Consider the following 20,363-nt stretch of genomic DNA (forward strand, 5'->3'; position numbering starts at 1 on the left):
TATGCTGTTTTAATTGATACTGTATAATGCGCATAACCTCAATAAAAAAATAATTTAAAAAAAAAAAAAAAATAGGAGAATAATCTGCTAACAATTCAGGGTTCAGAACCAGAATATCTATCTGAAATCTTGCATCAAAGTAGAACGATAATGTGGATGCAAAGGTCAGGACACAGTTCCAAATTTCATAAGCCAGTAATGGGTAGCGTATCTTTGCAGAATGGTCAGACAGTTACTGTAATCCTGAAACTTTGCCAGGGTGTAGATCAAGTAAACATCCCAATGCAATAATGCATTTAGGCACTATGTAGGAGTCTGAGATGACATTTTAACACCTCCCATTCAGGCTTGGTGCCAGGAACAAGGCCAATGTCATTTCCAGGTATAGGAAAATAAAAATCTCTAAGCATTAAAGAATGCATTGTAGAGACATTAGAGCATTCAGAGAGCCGTACATACTAACTCAACATTACTTTGTACAGCCCCTGACTCTGACATAAGCAGCTCTTCTCCCAAAAGCACTCCTACTGAAGCCCGCCTTCACAGTATCGCACAGAATCCTGGGTCATAGTGCGGCTCCAACCCCAATTTTTAAGCCTGACATAGCCCCCTCCCAAACAGCGACCTCAGTACACCGACAGGACCAGGACGGGATGAATGCTGAAGATGAAACTTTATTAACAATCTTGAAGCATGAACATTACCCACCGGTTCCCATGACTTCTCTTCAGGCTGGTACCCTTTCCATTTAATCAAATACTGCAGACCTCCATGATGAATAAGAAAGTCCAAGATCTTTTCAACCTCTAATTCATCCACACCATCTACAGGAACAGGAGGAGGAGGAACACATTGAGGAAAATGATTATCACAACATCTCTTGACCTGGGACATATGGAAAACAGGATGGTTTCTGTAACTAGAAGAGAGTTCAAGCTTCGCAGCAACAGGATTGATAATCTCAGAGATCCAAAAATGGCACACAAAGTGAGAACCCAACTTTGTTGAAAGACTCTACAGCTTTAAATTTAGTGTAGACAACAACAAAAATCCCCACAAGCATAGGCAGGAACAGGAGAACGTAATTTCTGCTGCTGTAAAGCCTAAAGCAGAGTGTCACCTAGCAACTGAAAGTTCTTGTCCAAAAGGGATAAATGCTGATTTAAGTCTAGAACAGGTGAAGAAGGAAGATCCAGAAGTACCAGAGGGTGAAAACCATGGTTAACAAAAATCAGAGACATCTTAATTGATTCTGAAGATAGAAAGAAAAACTTTGTAAGTACTGCTCCAAAGTTTGATTAGTCCTCTCTGTCTTACAATTAGCCTGGGGATGATATCCAGAGGATAAGGATCTTGAGATTTGCAGACTAGAACAAAAATGCTTCCAAAATCTAGAGGCAAACTGAAAGTCTCTGTGAGCAGATCATGCACATAAAAAACTTGTTTTATGAACAACGTACCTGTCATACTAGCAGAAGAAAGACCAGAAGCAGGAATAAAATGGGACATTTTAGTAAAGCAATTTACAACCACCAGAATGATGTAAAATCTATCAAAGGCAAATGAACAATGAAATACATGACTACACAGGCCAAAGGAGCATCAGGGATAGGCAAAGAGTGAAGGGGTCCAACGGAGCCAAGTTAGAATGTTTTATCCTGGCACAAGTGTCACATGACATTACAAATTTACATGGATAAAATATAAACAAAGCTCTTGGGAGTAGTGAGTGTCCTGCTAACCTCAGTATAATCCCTCCAATTATAAAAAGTTACAATGTAAATCAAAAGAGGTAGCGCTCCAAGCACAGACTGTATGAATATATGTAATATTAATGATAGTAAATATGATTCAATATAAAATGGCAATATATAGACAACATTTATTCAAAAGAAGTATTAAATTATACAACAAAGTAATTTATTTGATAACAATAAAATTGGCAATATATAACATTCAACTGAGGGACGTCTCCCTGTATTGTACAATCCTCTGTTATATTTTAAAAGGGATAGGAACTAATAGCCATTAAAAAAAAATAATGAATAGATTAAAAAAATAAGAAAAAACAGTTATTGCACAGAAAATATTTAAACCTTTCAGTAATATGCTTTCTTATAAAAAGTATCCACCGATATTAAAACACAGGGCAGTGAAGTGATTAATTATATATTTCTTCGGTTATATTTAACCTATGTTACAGAGTACCTTACATCCCGGACCGAGGTGACTTGTTGGATATATAAATATAAAAACTTCTCAGCGGTAGTTACCGCGTTTGAAAGAAAAAATGTGGCTTCTGTCCGTAGTTTAATTCCTCTCAGCGGTCCTTTCCGCGTCTTGGAGGAAAACTGTGTGTCCACTTAAGTGACAATTACAATAACTGCCTCTCAGCGGTCCTTTCCGCGTCTTGGAGGAAAACTGTGTGTCCACTTAAGTGACAATTAGGATAACTGCCTCTCAGCGGTCCTTTCCGCGTCTTGGAGGAAAACTGTGTGTCCACTTAAGTGACAATTACAATAACTGCCTCTCAGCGGTCCTTAAGGAATTTACACTTTAACTATCTTCACAGGTACCTGCTACCCAAATGCTCCCACTTTACCTTTAGTTTGGTAACCCCTTTTACCCAATTTTCATATACCAATAATGACAGACACAGATTTGGCGTTAGAAAAGGTCACATTTATTAAATTCAAATCTAAATTATGAAAAATGAGCGATCCTCAACTACTAGGATAATAACATATCCTTAATCCAATTTGGATTTGAATTGATAACACAATTCATGCAACAGCATGACGAGAGAACTGGGCGTCCCCACGTAACCAAGGAGCGTGACCGCGTGCAACTCAGGGGCGTCAATTTGCTAGTAACGGGCCGAAAGGTCTGCAGACTAGGAGGGCTTGTGGGTTTGACCGACAGACCAATACCCCGCCCCCGTACCCTACACACCTCCCCCCATTACTGCATTACCCACGTGCCAGGACGCCCACTTCCCGCCGCGTCATGAAATATACCACTAAAAATGCCATGATTTCTCTATGCCATCCACCAGCTCTGACCGACAGACCAGTAGCCGATTTCCTGCTTCGTGGCGAAAAAACCCTTAAGGGGCGCTACACGGGCGGTCTTAATCTGAGTGGCGGAAACACCACAGCATCTGCCCTTAGCCGTGTCGCTTGTGATCGCTCTTGTGCGTGACCTCTTCCTTGGGCTAGGCTTTGTCGTTTCTAGGGAGGGAGGGAGGGAGGGAAAAAGAAAATAATTATTGTGAGCTCCAAGCATTGTGCAATCATCTTTATAGGCAGTTAATTTCCTCAACTCCTGTTCATACCCCCTCTCCCCCTCCTGGCCAATCCCTGTGCTAGCCTATTTAGGATCAGCTAGTTGCAGCTTATCTACACTGCCCATCCCTTCTTCTATTGTCCTGCTATAGCTGTGCTATTCAAAGGAAGGGGCTACGCCTAGCCCCCAACCCCCTATAACCTTCCCAGTCAGTAAAGTCAATCTCCCTTAAGCTGTTCCTCTCCTAGTTTAGTCGATACACTTTGCTAAGGGATTTACACTTTAACTATCTTCACAGGTACCTGCTACCCAAATGTTCCCACTTTACCTTTAGTTTGGTAACCCCTTTTACTCAATTTTCATATACCAATAATGACAGACACAGATTTGGCGTTAGAAAAGGTCACATTTATTAAATTCAAATCTAAATTATGAAAAATGAGCGATCCTCAACTACTAGGATAATAACATATCCTTAATCCAATTTGGATTTGAATTGATAACACAATTCATGCAACAGCATGACGAGAGAACTGGGCGTCCCCACGTAACCAAGGAGCGTGACCGCGCGCAACTCAGGGGCGTCAATTTGCTAGTAACGGGCTGAAAGGTCTGCAGACTAGGAGGGCTTGTGGGTTTGACCGACAGACCAATACCCCGCCCCCGTACCCTACACACCTCCCCCCATTACTGCATTACCCACGTGCCAGGACGCCCACTTCCCGCCACCAAAAGAGGACCCTCTTGCCGCCAACCAAAGCACACCTAGTGACCTTTTCTTACCTTGTAAGGGTCTTTACGATGGCCCTCAGATCTCAGACCTCAGAACAGATCATAATAGCCTGGTTTACATTTTTCCTACTCTTGTCGGATCATAACAGATCATAACAGCCTGGTTTACCTTTTCCTACTCTTGTCGGATCATAACAGATCATAACAGCCTGGTTTACATTTTTCCTACTCTTGTCGGATCATAACTGATCATAACAGCCTGGTTTACCTTTTCCTACTCTTGTCGGATCATAACAGATCATAACAGCCTGGTTTACCTTTTCCTACTCTTGTCGGATCATAACAGATCATTACAGCCTGATTTATCTTTTTCCTACTCTTGTCGGATCATAACTGATCATAACAGCCTGGTTTACCTTTTCCTACTCTTGTCGGATCATAACAGATCATAACAGCCTGGTTTACATTTTTCCTACTCTTGTCGGATCATAACAGATCATAACAGCCTGGTTTACCTTTTCCTACTCTTGTCGGATCATAACAGATCATATAAGCCTGGTTTACATTTTTCCTACTTTTGTCGGATCATAACAGATCATAACAGCCTGGTTTACCTTTTCCTACTCTTGTCGGATCATAACAGATCATAACAGCCTGGTTTACATTTTTCCTACTCTTGTCAGATCATAACAGCCTGGTTTACCTTTTTCCTACTCTTGTCGGATCATAACAGATCATAACAGCCTGGTTTACCTTTTTCCTACTCTTGTCCGATCATACAGATCAAGGCACCAGCATTGTAAAGAAATAGGCGGCCCCACGTGACTAAGAAGTTGTAGGACATAGCAAATAACACAAGGTTTGAAGAGCAGGCGAGCATGTTATTTTTACCGGCAGACCACCACTCAATGTCCATCCTTCCTGTGTGACACTATCCCTGCAAGATAGAGACCAGACTAGTTCAGTCCCCACCCATTTTAGCTTGAACCAGCTGAATATTTATTTTACCTGCTCCTGTAGCTCAATTGAAGGAACCAAACCTATGTCGTTCCCACCCAGGTGTATAATTAAGATATCGGGTAGACCCCACTTTCTCTTAGAGATCTGTGCTGTCCCCAATAACTGGTTTTATTTCATCCCTCTCTTCCCAATCCACCTAATTCCTGCTTCTTTAGAACTAAAACCTAAGTTTGCTCCCTGCCTGGTTGCAGCTGTGTGTGAAGCTGCCCAGTGCACGTATGAGTGTCTGATTATCCATAATCTTGTGGCTCTACCTGAAATGGACACACCAAACAACATATTATCACCACAACGTAACCTAGCTTCTCTACTACTAATGAAAAAACCCTTTTGAACTGGAACCTGGTTAAACTACTACCATTCTTGTGCCTAAAGAACATGACGCCCTTAGCAGGGGCCACACCTAAATAGCCTCTCACATGTGAAACAGGACATATTTACCCCCTGTTGCTTTAGAAGTTATCCAAGCCCCTTTCCCTTCCCTATCTGTCTGATTTTCATATGAATATTAGTCCTGATTCTACAGGGATTCCATCCTCAATGCTTCCCCAAAGCCAGCATAAATATCGTCGCAAAAATTGTATTCTCAAAACCAGCAGTACAAACCTTGCTTAAAATTTTTTCTAAGATTTCCAATCTCTCCGCTGACCAACCTCTAACCCTTTTCCTAACCAGGAATCTTTTTTGTCACATCCACTTCCTCCAACAGCTGCGCAAAGGAGATTCCTGCCATTACAGTGCTTAAGTTGCCTTTCTTGATACCTGCGTGCCTAGGTTATACCAAATTGTCCAAAAATATCCATGTCCGTGTTGTCAATGATTGTCTGACCAAACCATTGATTACCTCTAATTGCTCCCAATCTGCCAAAGATAAATGGGGCAATCCTTACCTTTCTGCGCCGCATTGGGTGCGAGCTTCCTAAAGGCCTCCCATTTAAACCTTGATAAAGCATCAGCTACGACATTCTTAACTGCTGGTATGTGTTTATAACTTTATATTATGCTCTAAACATTTTAAAACTAGAGGCTGCATGAATGCTATGGCCTGAGGGGAAGATGCTGATAGGTTATTTAATACAATTACAACTCCTCTATGTCAGACTGGAACAAAATGCTTTTGTTAGCCAATTCTTTCCCCCATAGTTCTATCGCTGTCACAATTGGGAAAGATTCAAGTAACACCAACCCTTCTCATGCCAAGCCTGCGGCCACTTACCCACGCATCTTCTGCCATCCAAATAAGCCCCAAACCCTGCACTTCCTGCAGCATCTGTATATAACCGGATTTCATTAGCTGTCACCTTCTGCTCCCAAATCCTGATGCCATTAAAACTACTTAGGAAATGATCTCATACTTTTAAATCCCCTTTTAATTGACTGTTCAGTCAAATCATGTGACTAGGCTTTACAACCCCTCTGGTACTCACTTCCAACCTTCTTTTAATGATTCTTCCCACTGGAATCACCCTGCATGCAAAATGTAACAGCCTCAGTAATTTCTGCATATTCCAAGTGATACCTTCTTTTATAAATCACCTGCCGTATGGCCTCCCTTATCTTCACAACCTTATCTTGGGGCAATCTGCAATGGGGATTACTGAATAACTCTAAATGCCTAGAAAGAATAACTTAGAACAGGGACACTCTGATTTGTCATCTGCCACTGGAACCCCCATCTCTACTAACATTTTCAGCAGTACATGAAGAACTCTATCACATGATCCTGTACACTTTCTACCTACTACCATGAAGTAATCAAGGTAATGCACAATACTACTCTCACCTGCCCTTCTCTCTACCAGCCAATGCAAAAGTGCTGGATATTTCAAAATCCACACAAGATATAGCGCACCCCATAGGCAGATATTTGTCAATATAAAACTTGCCCTCAAATTTGCATCCCATCAAAACAAACTTTTTGGCTTTATAGGTAGTAATCTGAATGCAGATTCCATATCAACTTTTGCTAAATCAGGACCCAGCCTGCCAACCTAACCAAATTTACTGCCTGGTCAAATGCTAGTAGGATACTGATGCATCATTTACTGACTGACCCTTAGTGTAGGATAATCGCTGAATCATTCAGAATTTACCGGCCTCTTTTTTGGTAACCACTCCCAAAGATAATTTAATCAAATTCTTTAGCTGTTTGTCATTAAAGGGGCCTGCCATCCTTCCTAAGGCTACCTCCTTCCCTAGTTTTTCTCTCAAAACTTCTGGGAATTTGTAAGAACCCCCATATGCCATGTAACAATCAGCGATCAAATGCAAATACCTCATCATCCCTTTTGTCTGTGCATAGAAAGCAAAACCTATAACCCATTCAGGGCCTTCTCAGCGTTTTCCACTAATTTTGTCTTTAAATGCCTAGATAACGGCAGCAACCTTGTTGCTGAGACTTCATCATCTGCATCATATTCCTGATCAGATTGTTCTGTATCCTTATCCTTTAAACCCCCGTTCTCTCCCCTCCATTAGATATTTTGCTTAATAGAATATTTCAGCTGTGTATTCAATAAATATGAGTACAGTTTAGGAGTGCCCTCCCAATGAGATTATTTATGGATTATGAATATTAATAACAACAATAACATAATTTATGTAAGAACTTACCTGATAAATTCATTTCTTTCATATTAGCAAGAGTCCATGAGCTAGTGACGTATGGGATATACATTCCTACCAGGAGGGGCAAAGTTTCCCAAACCTCAAAATGCCTATAAATACACCCCTCACCACACCCACAATTCAGTTTAACGAATAGCCAAGAAGTGGGGTGATAAAAAAGTGCGAAAGCATATAAAATAAGGAATTGGAATAATTGTGCTTTATACAAAATCATAACCACCACAAAAAAAGGGCGGGCCTCATGGACTCTTGCTAATATGAAAGAAATGAATTTATCAGGTAAGTTCTTACATAAATTATGTTTTCTTTCATGTAATTAGCAAGAGTCCATGAGCTAGTGACGTATGGGATAATGACTACCCAAGAAGTGGATCTTTCCACACAAGAGTCACTAGAGAGGGAGGGATAAAATAAAGACAGCCAATTCCTGCTGAAAATAATCCACACCCAAAATAAAGTTTAACGAAAAACATAAGCAGAAGATTCAAACTGAAACCGCTGCCTGAAGTACTTTTCTACCAAAAACTGCTTCAGAAGAAGAAAATACATCAAAATGGTAGAATTTAGTAAAAGTATGCAAAGAGGACCAAGTTGCTGCTTTGCAGATCTGGTCAACCGAAGCTTCATTCCTAAACGCCCAGGAAGTAGAAACTGACCTAGTAGAATGAGCTGTAATTCTCTGAGGCGGAGTTTTACCCGACTCAACATAGGCAAGATGAATTAAAGATTTCAACCAAGATGCCAAAGAAATGGCAGAAGCTTTCTGGCCTTTTCTAGAACCGGAAAAGATAACAAATAGACTAGAAGTCTTACGAAAAGATTTCGTAGCTTCAACATAATATTTCAAAGCTCTAACAACATCCAAAGAATGCAACGATTTCTCCTTAGAATTCTTAGGATTAGGACATAATGAAGGAACCACAATTTCTCTACTAATGTTGTTGGAATTCACAACTTTAGGTAAAAATTCAAAAGAAGTTCGCAACACAGCCTTATCCTGATGAAAAATCAGAAAAGGAGACTCACAAGAAAGAGCAGATAATTCAGAAACTCTTCTGGCAGAAGAGATGGCCAAAAGGAACAAAACTTTCCAAGAAAGAAATTTAATGTCCAATGAATGCATAGGTTCAAACGGATGAGCTTGAAGAGCTCCCAGAACCAAATTCAAACTCCAAGGAGGAGAAATTGACTTAATGACAGGTTTTATACGAACCAAAGCTTGTACAAAACAATGAATATCAGGAAGAATAGCAATCTTTCTGTGAAAAAGAACAGAAAGAGCAGAGATTTGTCCTTTCAAAGAACTTGCGGACAAACCCTTATCTAAACCATCCTGAAGGAACTGTAAAATTCTCGGTATTCTAAAAGAATGCCAGGAAAAATGATGAGAAAGACACCAAGAAATATAAGTCTTCCAGACTCTATAATATATCTCTCGAGATACAGATTTACGAGCCTGTAACATAGTATTAATCACAGAGTCAGAGAAACCTCTTTGACCAAGAATCAAGCGTTCAATCTCCATACCTTTAAATTTAAGGATTTCAGATCCTGATGGAAAAAAGGACCTTGTAACAGAAGGTCTGGTCTTAACGGAAGAGTCCACGGTTGGCAAGAGGCCATCCGGACAAGATCCGCATACCAAAACCTGTGAGGCCATGCCGGAGCTACCAGCAGAACAAACGAGCATTCCTTCAGAATCTTGGAGATTACTCTTGGAAGAAGAACTAGAGGCGGAAAGATATAGGCAGGATGATACTTCCAAGGAAGTGATAATGCATCCACTGCCTCCGCCTGAGGATCCCGGGATCTGGACAGATACCTGGGAAGTTTCTTGTTTAGATGGGACGCCATCAGATCTATTTCTGGAAGTTCCCACATTTGAACAATCTGAAGAAATACATCTGGGTGAAGAGACCATTCGCCCGGATGCAACGTTTGGCGACTGAGATAATCCGCTTCCCAATTGTCTATACCTGGGATATGAACCGCAGAGATTAGACAGGAGCTGGATTCCGCCCAAACCAAAATTCGAGATACTTCTTTCATAGCCAGAGGACTGTGAGTCCCTCCTTGATGATTGATGTATGCCACAGTTGTGACATTGTCTGTCTGAAAACAAATGAACGATTTTCTCTTCAGAAGAGGCCAAAACTGAAGAGCTCTGAAAATTGCACGGAGTTCCAAAATATTGATCGGTAATCTCACCTCCTGAGATTCCCAAACTCCTTGTGCCGTCAGAGATCCCCACACAGCTCCCCAACCTGTGAGACTTGCATCTGTTGAAATTACAGTCCAGGTCGGAAGCACAAAAGAAGCCCCCTGAATTAAACGATGGTGATCTGTCCACCATGTTAGAGAGTGTCGAACAATCGGTTTTAAAGATATTAATTGAGATATCTTCGTGTAATCCTTGCACCATTGCTTCAGCATACAGAGCTGAAGAGGTCGCATGTGAAAACGAGCAAAGGGGATCGCGTCCGATGCAGCAGTCATAAGACCTAGAATTTCCATGCATAAGGCTACCGAAGGGAATGATTGTGACTGAAGGTTTCGACAAGCTGTAATCAACTTTAGACGTCTCTTGTCTGTTAAAGACAGAGTCATGGACACTGAATCCATCTGGAAACCCAGAAAGGTTACCCTTGTCTGAGGAATCAAAGAACTTTTTGGTAAATTGATCCTCCAACCATGATCTTGAAGAAACAACACAAGTCGATTCGTATGAGATTCTGCTAAATGTAAAGACTGAGCAAGTACCAAGATATCGTCCAAATAAGGAAATACCACAATACCCTGTTCTCTGATTACAGACAGCAGGGCACCGAGAACCTTTGTAAAAATTCTTGGAGCTGTAGCTAGGCCAAACGGCAGAGCCACAAACTGGTAATGCTTGTCCAGAAACGAGAATCTCAGGAACTGATAATGATCTGGATGAATCGGAATATGCAGATATGCATCCTGTAAATCTATTGTGGACATATAATTCCCTTGCTGAACAAAAGGTAAGATAGTCCTTACAGTTACCATCTTGAACGTTGGTATCCTTACATAAAGATTCAATATTTTTAGATCCAGAACTGGTCTGAAAGAATTCTCCTTCTTTGGTACAATGAAGAGATTTGAATAAAACCCCATCCCCTGTTCCGGAACTGGAACTGGCATAATTACTCCAGTCAACTCTAGATCTGAAACACATTTCAGAAATGCTTGAGCTTTTACTGGATTTACTGGGACACGGGAAAGAAAAAATCTCTTTGCAGGAGGTCTCAACTTGAAACCAATTCTGTACCCTTCTGAAACAATGCTCTGAATCCAAAGATTGTGAACAGAATTGATCCAAATTTCCTTGAAAAAACGTAACCTGCCCCCTACCAGCTGAGCTGGAATGAGGGCCGCACCTTCATGTGGACTTAGAAGCAGGCTTTGCCTTTCTGGCTGGCTTGGATTTATTCCAGACTGGAGATGGTCTCCAAACTGAAACTGCTCCTGAGGATGAAGGATCAGGCTTTTGTTCTTTGTTGAAACGAAAGGAACGAAAACGATTATTAGCCCTGTTTTTACCTTTAGATTTTTTATCCTGTGGTAAAAAAGTTCCTTTCCCACCAGTAACAGTTGAAATAATGGAATCCAACTGAGAACCAAATAATTTGTTACCCTGGAAAGAAATGGAAAGTAAAGTTGATTTAGAAGCCATATCAGCATTCCAAGATTTAAGCCATAAAGCTCTTCTAGCTAAAATAGCTAGAGACATAAACCTGACATCAACTCTGATAATATCAAAAATGGCATCACAGATAAAATTATTAGCATGTTGAAGAAGAATAATAATATCATGAGAATCACGATGTGTTACTTGTTGCGCTAAAGTTTCCAACCAAAAAGTTGAAGCTGCAGCAACATCAGCTAAAGATATAGCAGGTCTAAGAAGATTACCTGAACACAGATAAGCTTTTCTTAGAAAGGACTCAATTTTCCTATCTAGAGGATCCTTAAACGAAGTACCATCTGACGTAGGAATAGTAGTACGTTTAGCAAGGGTAGAAATAGCCCCATCAACTTTAGGGATCTTGTCCCAAAATTCTAATCTGTCAGACGGCACAGGATATAATTGCTTAAAACGTTTAGAAGGAGTAAATGAATTACCCAAATTATCCCATTCTTTGGAAATTACTGCAGAAATAGCATCAGGGACAGGAAAAACTTCTGGAATAACTACAGGAGTTTTAAAAACCTTATTTAAACGTTTAGATTTAGTATCAAGAGGACCAGAATCCTCTATCTCTAAAGCAATTAGGACTTCTTTAAGTAAAGAACGAATAAATTCCATTTTAAATAAATATGAAGATTTATCAGCATCAACCTCTGAGACAGAATCCTCTGAACCAGAGGAATCATCAGAATCAGAATGATGATGTTCAGTTAAAAATTCATCTGTAGGGAGAGAAGTTTTAAAAGATTTTTTACGTTTACTAGAAGGAGAAATAACAGACATAGCCTTCTTTATGGATTCAGAAACAAAATCTCTTATATTATCAGGAACATTCTGCACCTTAGATGTTGAAGGAACTGCAACAGGCAATGGTACTTTACTAAAGGAAATATTATCTGCTTTAACAAGTTTGTCATGACAATCAATACAAACAACAGCTGGAGGAATAGCTACCAAAAGTTTACAGCAGATACACTTAGCTTTGGTAGATTCAGCACTTGACAGCGATTTTCCTGTAGTATCTTCTGACTCAGATGCAACGTGAGACATCTTGCAATATGTAAGAGAAAAAACAACATATATATAAAGCAAAATTGATCAAATTCCTTAAATGACAGTTTCAGGAATGGGAAAAAATGCCAAAGAAAAAGCTTCTAGCAACCAGAAGCAATAAAAAATGAGACTTAAATAATGTGGAGACAAAAGTGACGCCCATATTTTTTCGCGCCAAATAAGACGCCCACATTATTTGGCGCCTAAATGACGCAACTTCCGGCGACACGTATGACGCCGGAAACGGAAATAGAATTTTTGCGCCAAAATAGTCAGCGCCAAAAATGACGCAATAAAATGAAGCATTTTCAGCCCCCGCGAGCCTAACAGCCCACAGGGAAAAAGTCAAATTTTAAGGTAAGAAAAAATGTTAAATTAAAATGCATTATCCCAAATATGAAACTGACTGTCTGAAAATAAGGAAAGTTGAACATTCTGAGTCAAGGCAAATAAATGTTTGAATACATATATTTAGAACTTTATAAACAAAGTGCCCAACCATAGCTAGGAGTGTCACAGAAAATAAGACTTACTTACCCCAGGACACTCATCTACATATAGTAGATAGCCAAACCAGTACTGAAACGAGAATCAGTAGAGGTAATGGTATATATAAGAGTATATCGTCGATCTGAAAAGGGAGGTAAGAGATGAATCTCTACGACCGATAACAGAGAACCTATGAAATAGACCCCGTAGAAGGAGATCACTGCATTCAAATAGGCAATACTCTCCTCACATCCCTCTGACATTCACTGCACGCTGAGAGGAAAACCGGGCTCCAACTTGCTGCGGAGCGCATATCAACGTAGAATCTAGCACAAACTTACTTCACCACCTCCATCGGAGGCAAAGTTTGTAAAAACTGAATTGTGGGTGTGGTGAGGGGTGTATTTATAGGCATTTTGAGGTTTGGGAAACTTTGCCCCTCCTGGTAGGAATGTATATCCCATACGTCACTAGCTCATGGACTCTTGCTAATTACATGAAAGAAAAAATTATTGTCAGCAATACCCCCAATTCATATAGTAGAATCTTAGCAGTGCATCCCAGAAAATTGTTATATAATTCCAGAAGCGCACTCCAAAATCACACTATTGAGATATTTAGCAATTAATGACAACAAGATTACTATCAAATATCAATATTTAATCCCAAATTAAAATATTTGCTTATTTCTTAACAGGTTGTTTTTATAAACACAGTGATTATATGTATGCAGTAAATAGACTATTGGTTATGACCATATATATATAAATTGATTATTACCATATAAAAATTATAATATAAAGTAAGGTTAATTAGATTAATTAATATTCAATTAAATCGCCTGTATCCTGGATATGGTCACGTTATTATTAGGAAATGACTTTACCTCAAAATAACAACTATAAAATATCACCATTTAATGTTACTAGATAGAACAATTTATGATTAGCCAGTAACCTTAACAAATTTGGAATATGGCTTATATAACATATAGCTAGCAAATATTAAAGCTACTATAATTTCCTGGAAGTATAATTTAGCTATCTAACCGAAATAGTTATATATGACTTAAATTAGTGCTCAACAAACCCAGGAGCCTGAGAGCCACTGGCTCCTAGAATTTTTTCCCCCGGCTCCTAAAGGGTTATTATCCATATATCTATATACAAATCTAACTGTCTGGCTCCAGAAGATATGCCTGGCTCCTAAATATTATTACTGGCTCCTAATTTTAAACAAACATATAAAAACACTGACTAAATAATCAACCAGAGCATTTTATACCTTATTAACAATTCAATATATCAACAAGTACAGCATAATGAGTCTGATCTGGCCACAATCAATTTCAAAACATTTACCAGTAACTAAAAATAGCTTATGAGTATAAAAAACAAAAACCCTTTCTACAGTGGTAAATTGAATCAATGCTAGCATGAATATTATATAGGATACAATGATCTATTTGATATTAAATTATAGATATAAAATACACTATTAAATCACAGCTTTAAGCTGTAGAACCTATTTATACATTACCAGCTAGAAATGTAACAATGAATGAAACTTCAGTATCCAAAGTTCTTTCCAAATTTCTTAGCAATTATCCTGTTCCTTGGAGCCATTTCTGCAACAAAGAAAACTGCTCTGCTCTGAAAAAAGAAAATAATTATTGTGAGCTCCAAGCATTGTGCAATCATCTTTATAGGCAGTTAATTTCCTCAACTCCTGTTCATACCCCCTCTCCCCCTCCTGGCCAATCCCTGTGCTAGCCTATTTAGGATCAGCTAGTTGCAGCTTATCTACACTGCCCATCCCTTCTTCTATTGTCCTGCTATAGCTGTGCTATTCAAAGGAAGGGGCTACGCCTAGCCCCCAACCCCCTATAACCTTCCCAGTCAGTAAAGTCAATCTCCCTTAAGCTGTTCCTCTCCTAGTTTAGTCGATACACTTTGCTTCCGCGTCTAAGAGGAGAAGTATATCGTAGCTCCAGTAACAAATTCCGTGACTCCTCTCAGTGGTCCTTTCTGCGTCTAAGAAGAGAAGTATATCGTAGCTCCAGTAACAAATTCCGTGACTCCTCTCAGTGGTCCTTTCCGCGTCTAAGAGGAGAAGTATATCGTAGCTCCAGTAACAAATTCTGTGACTCCTCTCAGCGGTCCTTTCCGCGTCTAAGAGGAGAAGTATATCGTAGCTCCAGTAACAAATTCCGTGACTCCTCTCAGCGGTCCTTTCCGCGTCTAGAAGGAGATGTGTGTAGCAGCTCCGGATAGTCTGGTCACGTTTCCTCTCTTACATCACAGTGACCTAGTATCGTGATAGTTTGTCCGTTTTGCTTGAACACCGGTGTATCGCTGGAAAGCAGAAGAAAACTGTAGCGCTACAGATAATTGAAATCTTGGAATAAACCTCAAAGGTGCTCTTCTGTTAAAACTGTGTAAAACCAATTCCTGTTGAAGTTAAAGTCTATGTGTTTCGCCCCAGACTGGGCTTTATCAAGACTGGAAAGGACCGCTGAGAGGCAGTTATTGTAATTGTCACTTAAGTGGACACACAGTTTTCCTCCAAGACGCGGAAAGGACCGATGAGAGGAATTAAACTACGGACAGAAGCCACATATTTTCTTTCAAACGCGGTAACTACCGCTGAGAAGTTTTTATATTTATATATCCAACAAGTCACCTCGGTCCGGGATGTAAGGTACTCTGTAACATAGGTTAAATATAACCGAAGAAATATATAATTAATCACTTCCCTGCCCTGTGTTTTAATATCGGTGGATACTTTTTATAAGAAAGCATATTGCCTAAAGGTTTAAATATTTTCTGTGCAATAACTGTTTTTTCTTATTTTTTATTTATTAATTACATTTTTTTAATGGCTATTAGCTCTTATCCCTTTTAAAATATAACAGAGGATTGTACAATACAGGGAGACGTCCCTCAGCTGAATGTTATATATTGCCAATTTTATTGTTATCAAATAAATTACTTTGTTGTATAATTTAATACTTCTTTTAAATAAATGTTGTCTATATATTGCCATTTTATATTGAATCATCTTTACTATAATTAATATTACATATATTCATACAGTCCGTGCTTGGAGCACTACCTCTTTTGATTTACATTACAAATTTACAGATATCTTCTAACAATCCAGGTCACCAAAAATTTCTAGAAATGAAGTCCACAGTCTGTTTAATACCTCAAATCCCAGCAACTAACAAATCATGGTAATCCTGAAGGACCTCCAAACGAACTGGATCAGGAACAAAATATTATTTCTTTAGCATAGAAGAAGCCATCCACAACAGAAACAGGAACACCAGCGACAAAAGGTGGACAGCTGCAGATTTTAATTTTGTCCAACAAAGAACAGTGCATCAGAAGAAAATGGGCTTTCTGAAGAAAAGTATCAACATGTGATACAAAGGCTGAAGAAGCATCAGAACTTCTGGACAAAGCATCAGCCTTATTGTTCTCTAATCCAGGGCAGAAAGTGATTACAAAATTAAACCTGGAGAAGAACAATGCCCATCTGGCTTGTCTGGGACGAAGACCCTTGGCAACCCTAAGATACTCCAGGTTGTGATGATCAGTAAATATAGTTATAGGCTGCACAGCTCCTTCCAACAAATGCCTCTACTCCTCCAAAGCACATTTAATAACCAGTAGCTATCCATATCTAACATCAGAATTCTCTTCAGCAGTAGTTAGTCGATGTGCATAGAAAGCTGCTGGATGCATCTGTCCTTTCTCTTCATCTCTTTGTGATAAGACAGCACCAATAGCAATATTATGGCCTCTGAAAATCCGTCTGGATAAGAATAGTAGTAGCAGAACTAAACTTAGCCTTGAGTTTATCAAAGGCCCTCTGTGCTTCAGGTGTCTAAACAAAACATTCTATGATGAGTTGTAGACCTCAGAAAAGGTCTTAATAAAGCGTCTATAAAATTTAGCAAAACCAACAAATCTCCGCAGCTTTCTTGTTAGCAGGGACCGGCTACACAAGGATTCCATAGACTTTCTTGGGATCCATTTTAATATGGTTAGGAGAAAGGACATATCCCAAAAACTCGATTGTGGAAACTTTTCTAACTTGCAAAAAAAAACTGTTCTTTCTTAATCTCAAAAGCACTGAGCAGACATAAGTAACATAGATGTCTAAGATGAACTTTTAACACCTCCCATTCAGGCTTTGTGCCGGGAACAAGGCAAAGGTTATTTCTAGGTAATGGGATATAAAGAGCACTAGGGAAAGTGCACAGGCAAATGAAGAATGCATAGTAAAGATATTAGAGCATCCAGATAGCCGGCTGTGCTAACCCGACAATATTTAGCAACAGTAGATCCTCTCCCGACTGTGCACCTGCCGACTCCAGCCTTCACAGTGGCTGCACATAGGCACCCGGCCCACAGTAAGTATAGCGTGGCTCCAACCACACTTGCGCGCCTGATAATAATATATTACAGTACCTACTAAAAACACTCATAAAAATATGATACAGTCTTTTTAAGTTGGCAATAAAGTTGGTATAAAATAACTTTTAATATTGGGATTACTAAGTTATGGTATTTACAATTTCATATCCAGGAAATTCATAATCAAGATAAATATATATAGATAAACAGGCTTTTCTCAAGTTTTTTTACAGTGGTCAAGGATATATTAAATAAATGGGGAAAAACTGCAAAAACCTGTGCAAAAAGTCTTTTCTGATGGATTTTAATTACCTTGAATTTGAATATACATGCGGAAATTTATATTAGTCTGCGGCTAAAAAATTGCAGCTGATGGAATTATTTCTGATTTTTAACATATATAGCAGCATATATGATAGGAACCTCTTACCTATTGTACACGTAACAATTTGCAAGGAGAGTAAGTAATAGGAATGACACGCTATAGACAGGAAACTTCTGACCAAGAGAAAAATCTACAAGATACATAAGTTTAAATTTGTAGTTGGAGAACTTGTAAATTGCTTGAAACATTTGGCAGAATTAAACTGTTAAAAAATTGTTATTACTTTCCGAATTCTTACATTTTTTTTTTCATTTTTAATATTCTGTTTTAATCAAGGTAAAAGATTTATGATCCTTTTATTGCTTTAACATGTTTTTTTAATAGATTGGACATTCCCAAAATACAAAATATAAGTTGAGATAGGTAATATATTTTATTGATCATACTTGAATTTACAACATTAAACATAATTCTGTTCTGAAAAACAAGGTAGGAGGTGCCACATAGCGTATTCTGAGATGTCACAAAACTCCAATAATAGATGTACTCACATTTGTAAAAACACCAAACCAATGGTGTCTATTGATGAACTGGAAACTCTGATATGTCAAGTAATCTAATTTTATTTAATCTTTTTTTAGATTTGAGCAGCACATTTTGTCTCATTATTCACAATTCACTGACATATTTTAAATTAAGGAGACCTAATATATCATGTTGCAGAATAGTCATCACTTTCATATTTTAGTCGTATTGTGATCGGACAATATTCTCATTATATCACAGCAATATTCTTACAAGTCCTGTAAACTGCTTGGAGCTTGGGTGGATGATCTAGTTCAGAGAACTGAATTTTTTGCACTTTGGGCCGATGGATTCATTACCTGTGTACTGGAAAGGTGAGAGAATAGCATTTTTTTTTCTCATAGCAAAATTCATAACCTAAAGAGCTGTAATATGGTGCCCATGCATACATAGCAAGGATACATATGTGAAGTTAATAATCTGTTTCACTGCAATACATAAATGTTGTAATATCAGTTTCACTTGGGCTTTAAGCATCTGCAAAATATTCTAAATATTACAAAATAAAAATTGTAAAACTAAATATTGTAAAATAGTGCAAAGCTGAAATGCATCAAATATCAAATATAAGTAATACTTTAATGGAACAGTCTAGTCCCAATACTTATTTTTTATTACTTATTGTTTGATAACAGACAAGCATCTTGCAACGTGTTCCAGATCTATAAGCTTGTAAGAAGTACATGAAACTTTTAAATAATCATTTGTTAGCAGCTAAAAATGTCCGCCAAGTTCCACCCACAGCTTTTTTCTTGTCCAGCTAGCTGTTTTCTTGTATGACAGTTAAGCAGTGCATGTTTAATATTTTTCAGTTAGCTATTTCAAATTCCACATGCACAAATCAGCATGTTAGAGTAAGAAAACTTATTTAAGAGTCGATCGTGATTGGAGAAACTTAATATACCAAAAAAAACATGCAAAAGGTGGGCGGAGCTTGGCAGTCATTTTCGGCTCCTAACAATGATGAATATTTAAATGTTTCATGTGCTTCTTAAAAGCTTATAGATGTGGGACCACTTGTAGGATGCTTCTCTGCTATGTAAAATAATTAATGAAAATTATGTTTTGGGTCTACACTTTACATTTAATCTAAATTTGTTAGTCTTTTGACCAAGCACTTTTAGAAATACTTTTAATTTGTAGAAATACCAAAATTAAAAGAGCTATCATAGCAACAGAGGGCCATGGTTCAAAAACAAAACTGCCCCCCCCCAAAGGTAACATTCTCCTCTGTATAATGATTTTGAGGATGGAAGGACCTGCTACAGGATTGTACATATTCTGCCCATCCCTATGTATAGACTGGCTGCTATGGGCCCCCCAAGCTCTTGGGCCCTGGTGCCACTGCACCTGCTGCATCAATGTTAGTTCTGCCCCTGGTTTTATTCAACTCTTTATAACTTTCTTATAGCACCACAAGGGGTCATTTTATATATATTTTCAAACTTAAATATCTTAAAAACTACCTAACAGGTTAAATTGAAATGTTCCAGTTTTGTGGTCAGTGAAGCCAAACATATGACTTACAACAAGCATTAGCTATGGTTAGGCTGATAACCTTTGAGAGACCTTAGTTTAGCTTGATACATGTCACATACATATATACAAAAACCCCAAAACATAAAAAAATCTGGTGAACAGAAGTAAGCAACGGGGGGAAGGTGAAGGAGTATTGTAAGACGGGAAAGTGGGTGCCAGGTAAAAACAAAACAAAAAAACAAAATTTATGCTTACCTGATAAATTTCTTTCTCTTGTGGTGTATCCAGTCCACGGGTTCATCCATTACTTGTGGGATATTCTCCTTCCCAACAGGAAGCTGCAAGAGGACACCCACAGCAGAGCTGTCTATATAGCTCCTCCCCTAACTGCCACCTCTAGTCATTCGACCGAAGACAAGCAAGAAAAAAGGAGAAACTATAGGGTGCAGTGGTGACTGTAGTTTAAAAATAAAAAACACCTGCCTTAAAGTGACAGGGCGGGCCGTGGACTGGATACACCACAAGAGAAAGAAATTTATCAGGTAAGCATAAATTTAGTTTTCTCTTGTAAGGTGTATCCAGTCCACGGGTTCATCCATTACTTGTGGGATACCAATACCAAAGCTTTAGG

General features: G+C 38.7%; 1 protein-coding gene across 1 annotated transcript in view; it reads left to right on the plus strand.

The window, feature by feature from the left end:
* DNAH14 (dynein axonemal heavy chain 14) overlaps positions 1-20,363 on the plus strand; it is a 746,387-nt gene that overhangs the window by 685,882 nt on the left and 40,142 nt on the right. The window contains 1 exon segment of the mRNA XM_053712788.1: positions 18,455-18,567. Within this exon segment, the coding sequence (XP_053568763.1) occupies positions 18,455-18,567 (113 nt within the window).

This window comes from Bombina bombina, chromosome 4 (genome assembly GCF_027579735.1).
Source record: "Bombina bombina isolate aBomBom1 chromosome 4, aBomBom1.pri, whole genome shotgun sequence".
NCBI lineage: Eukaryota > Metazoa > Chordata > Amphibia > Anura > Bombinatoridae > Bombina > Bombina bombina.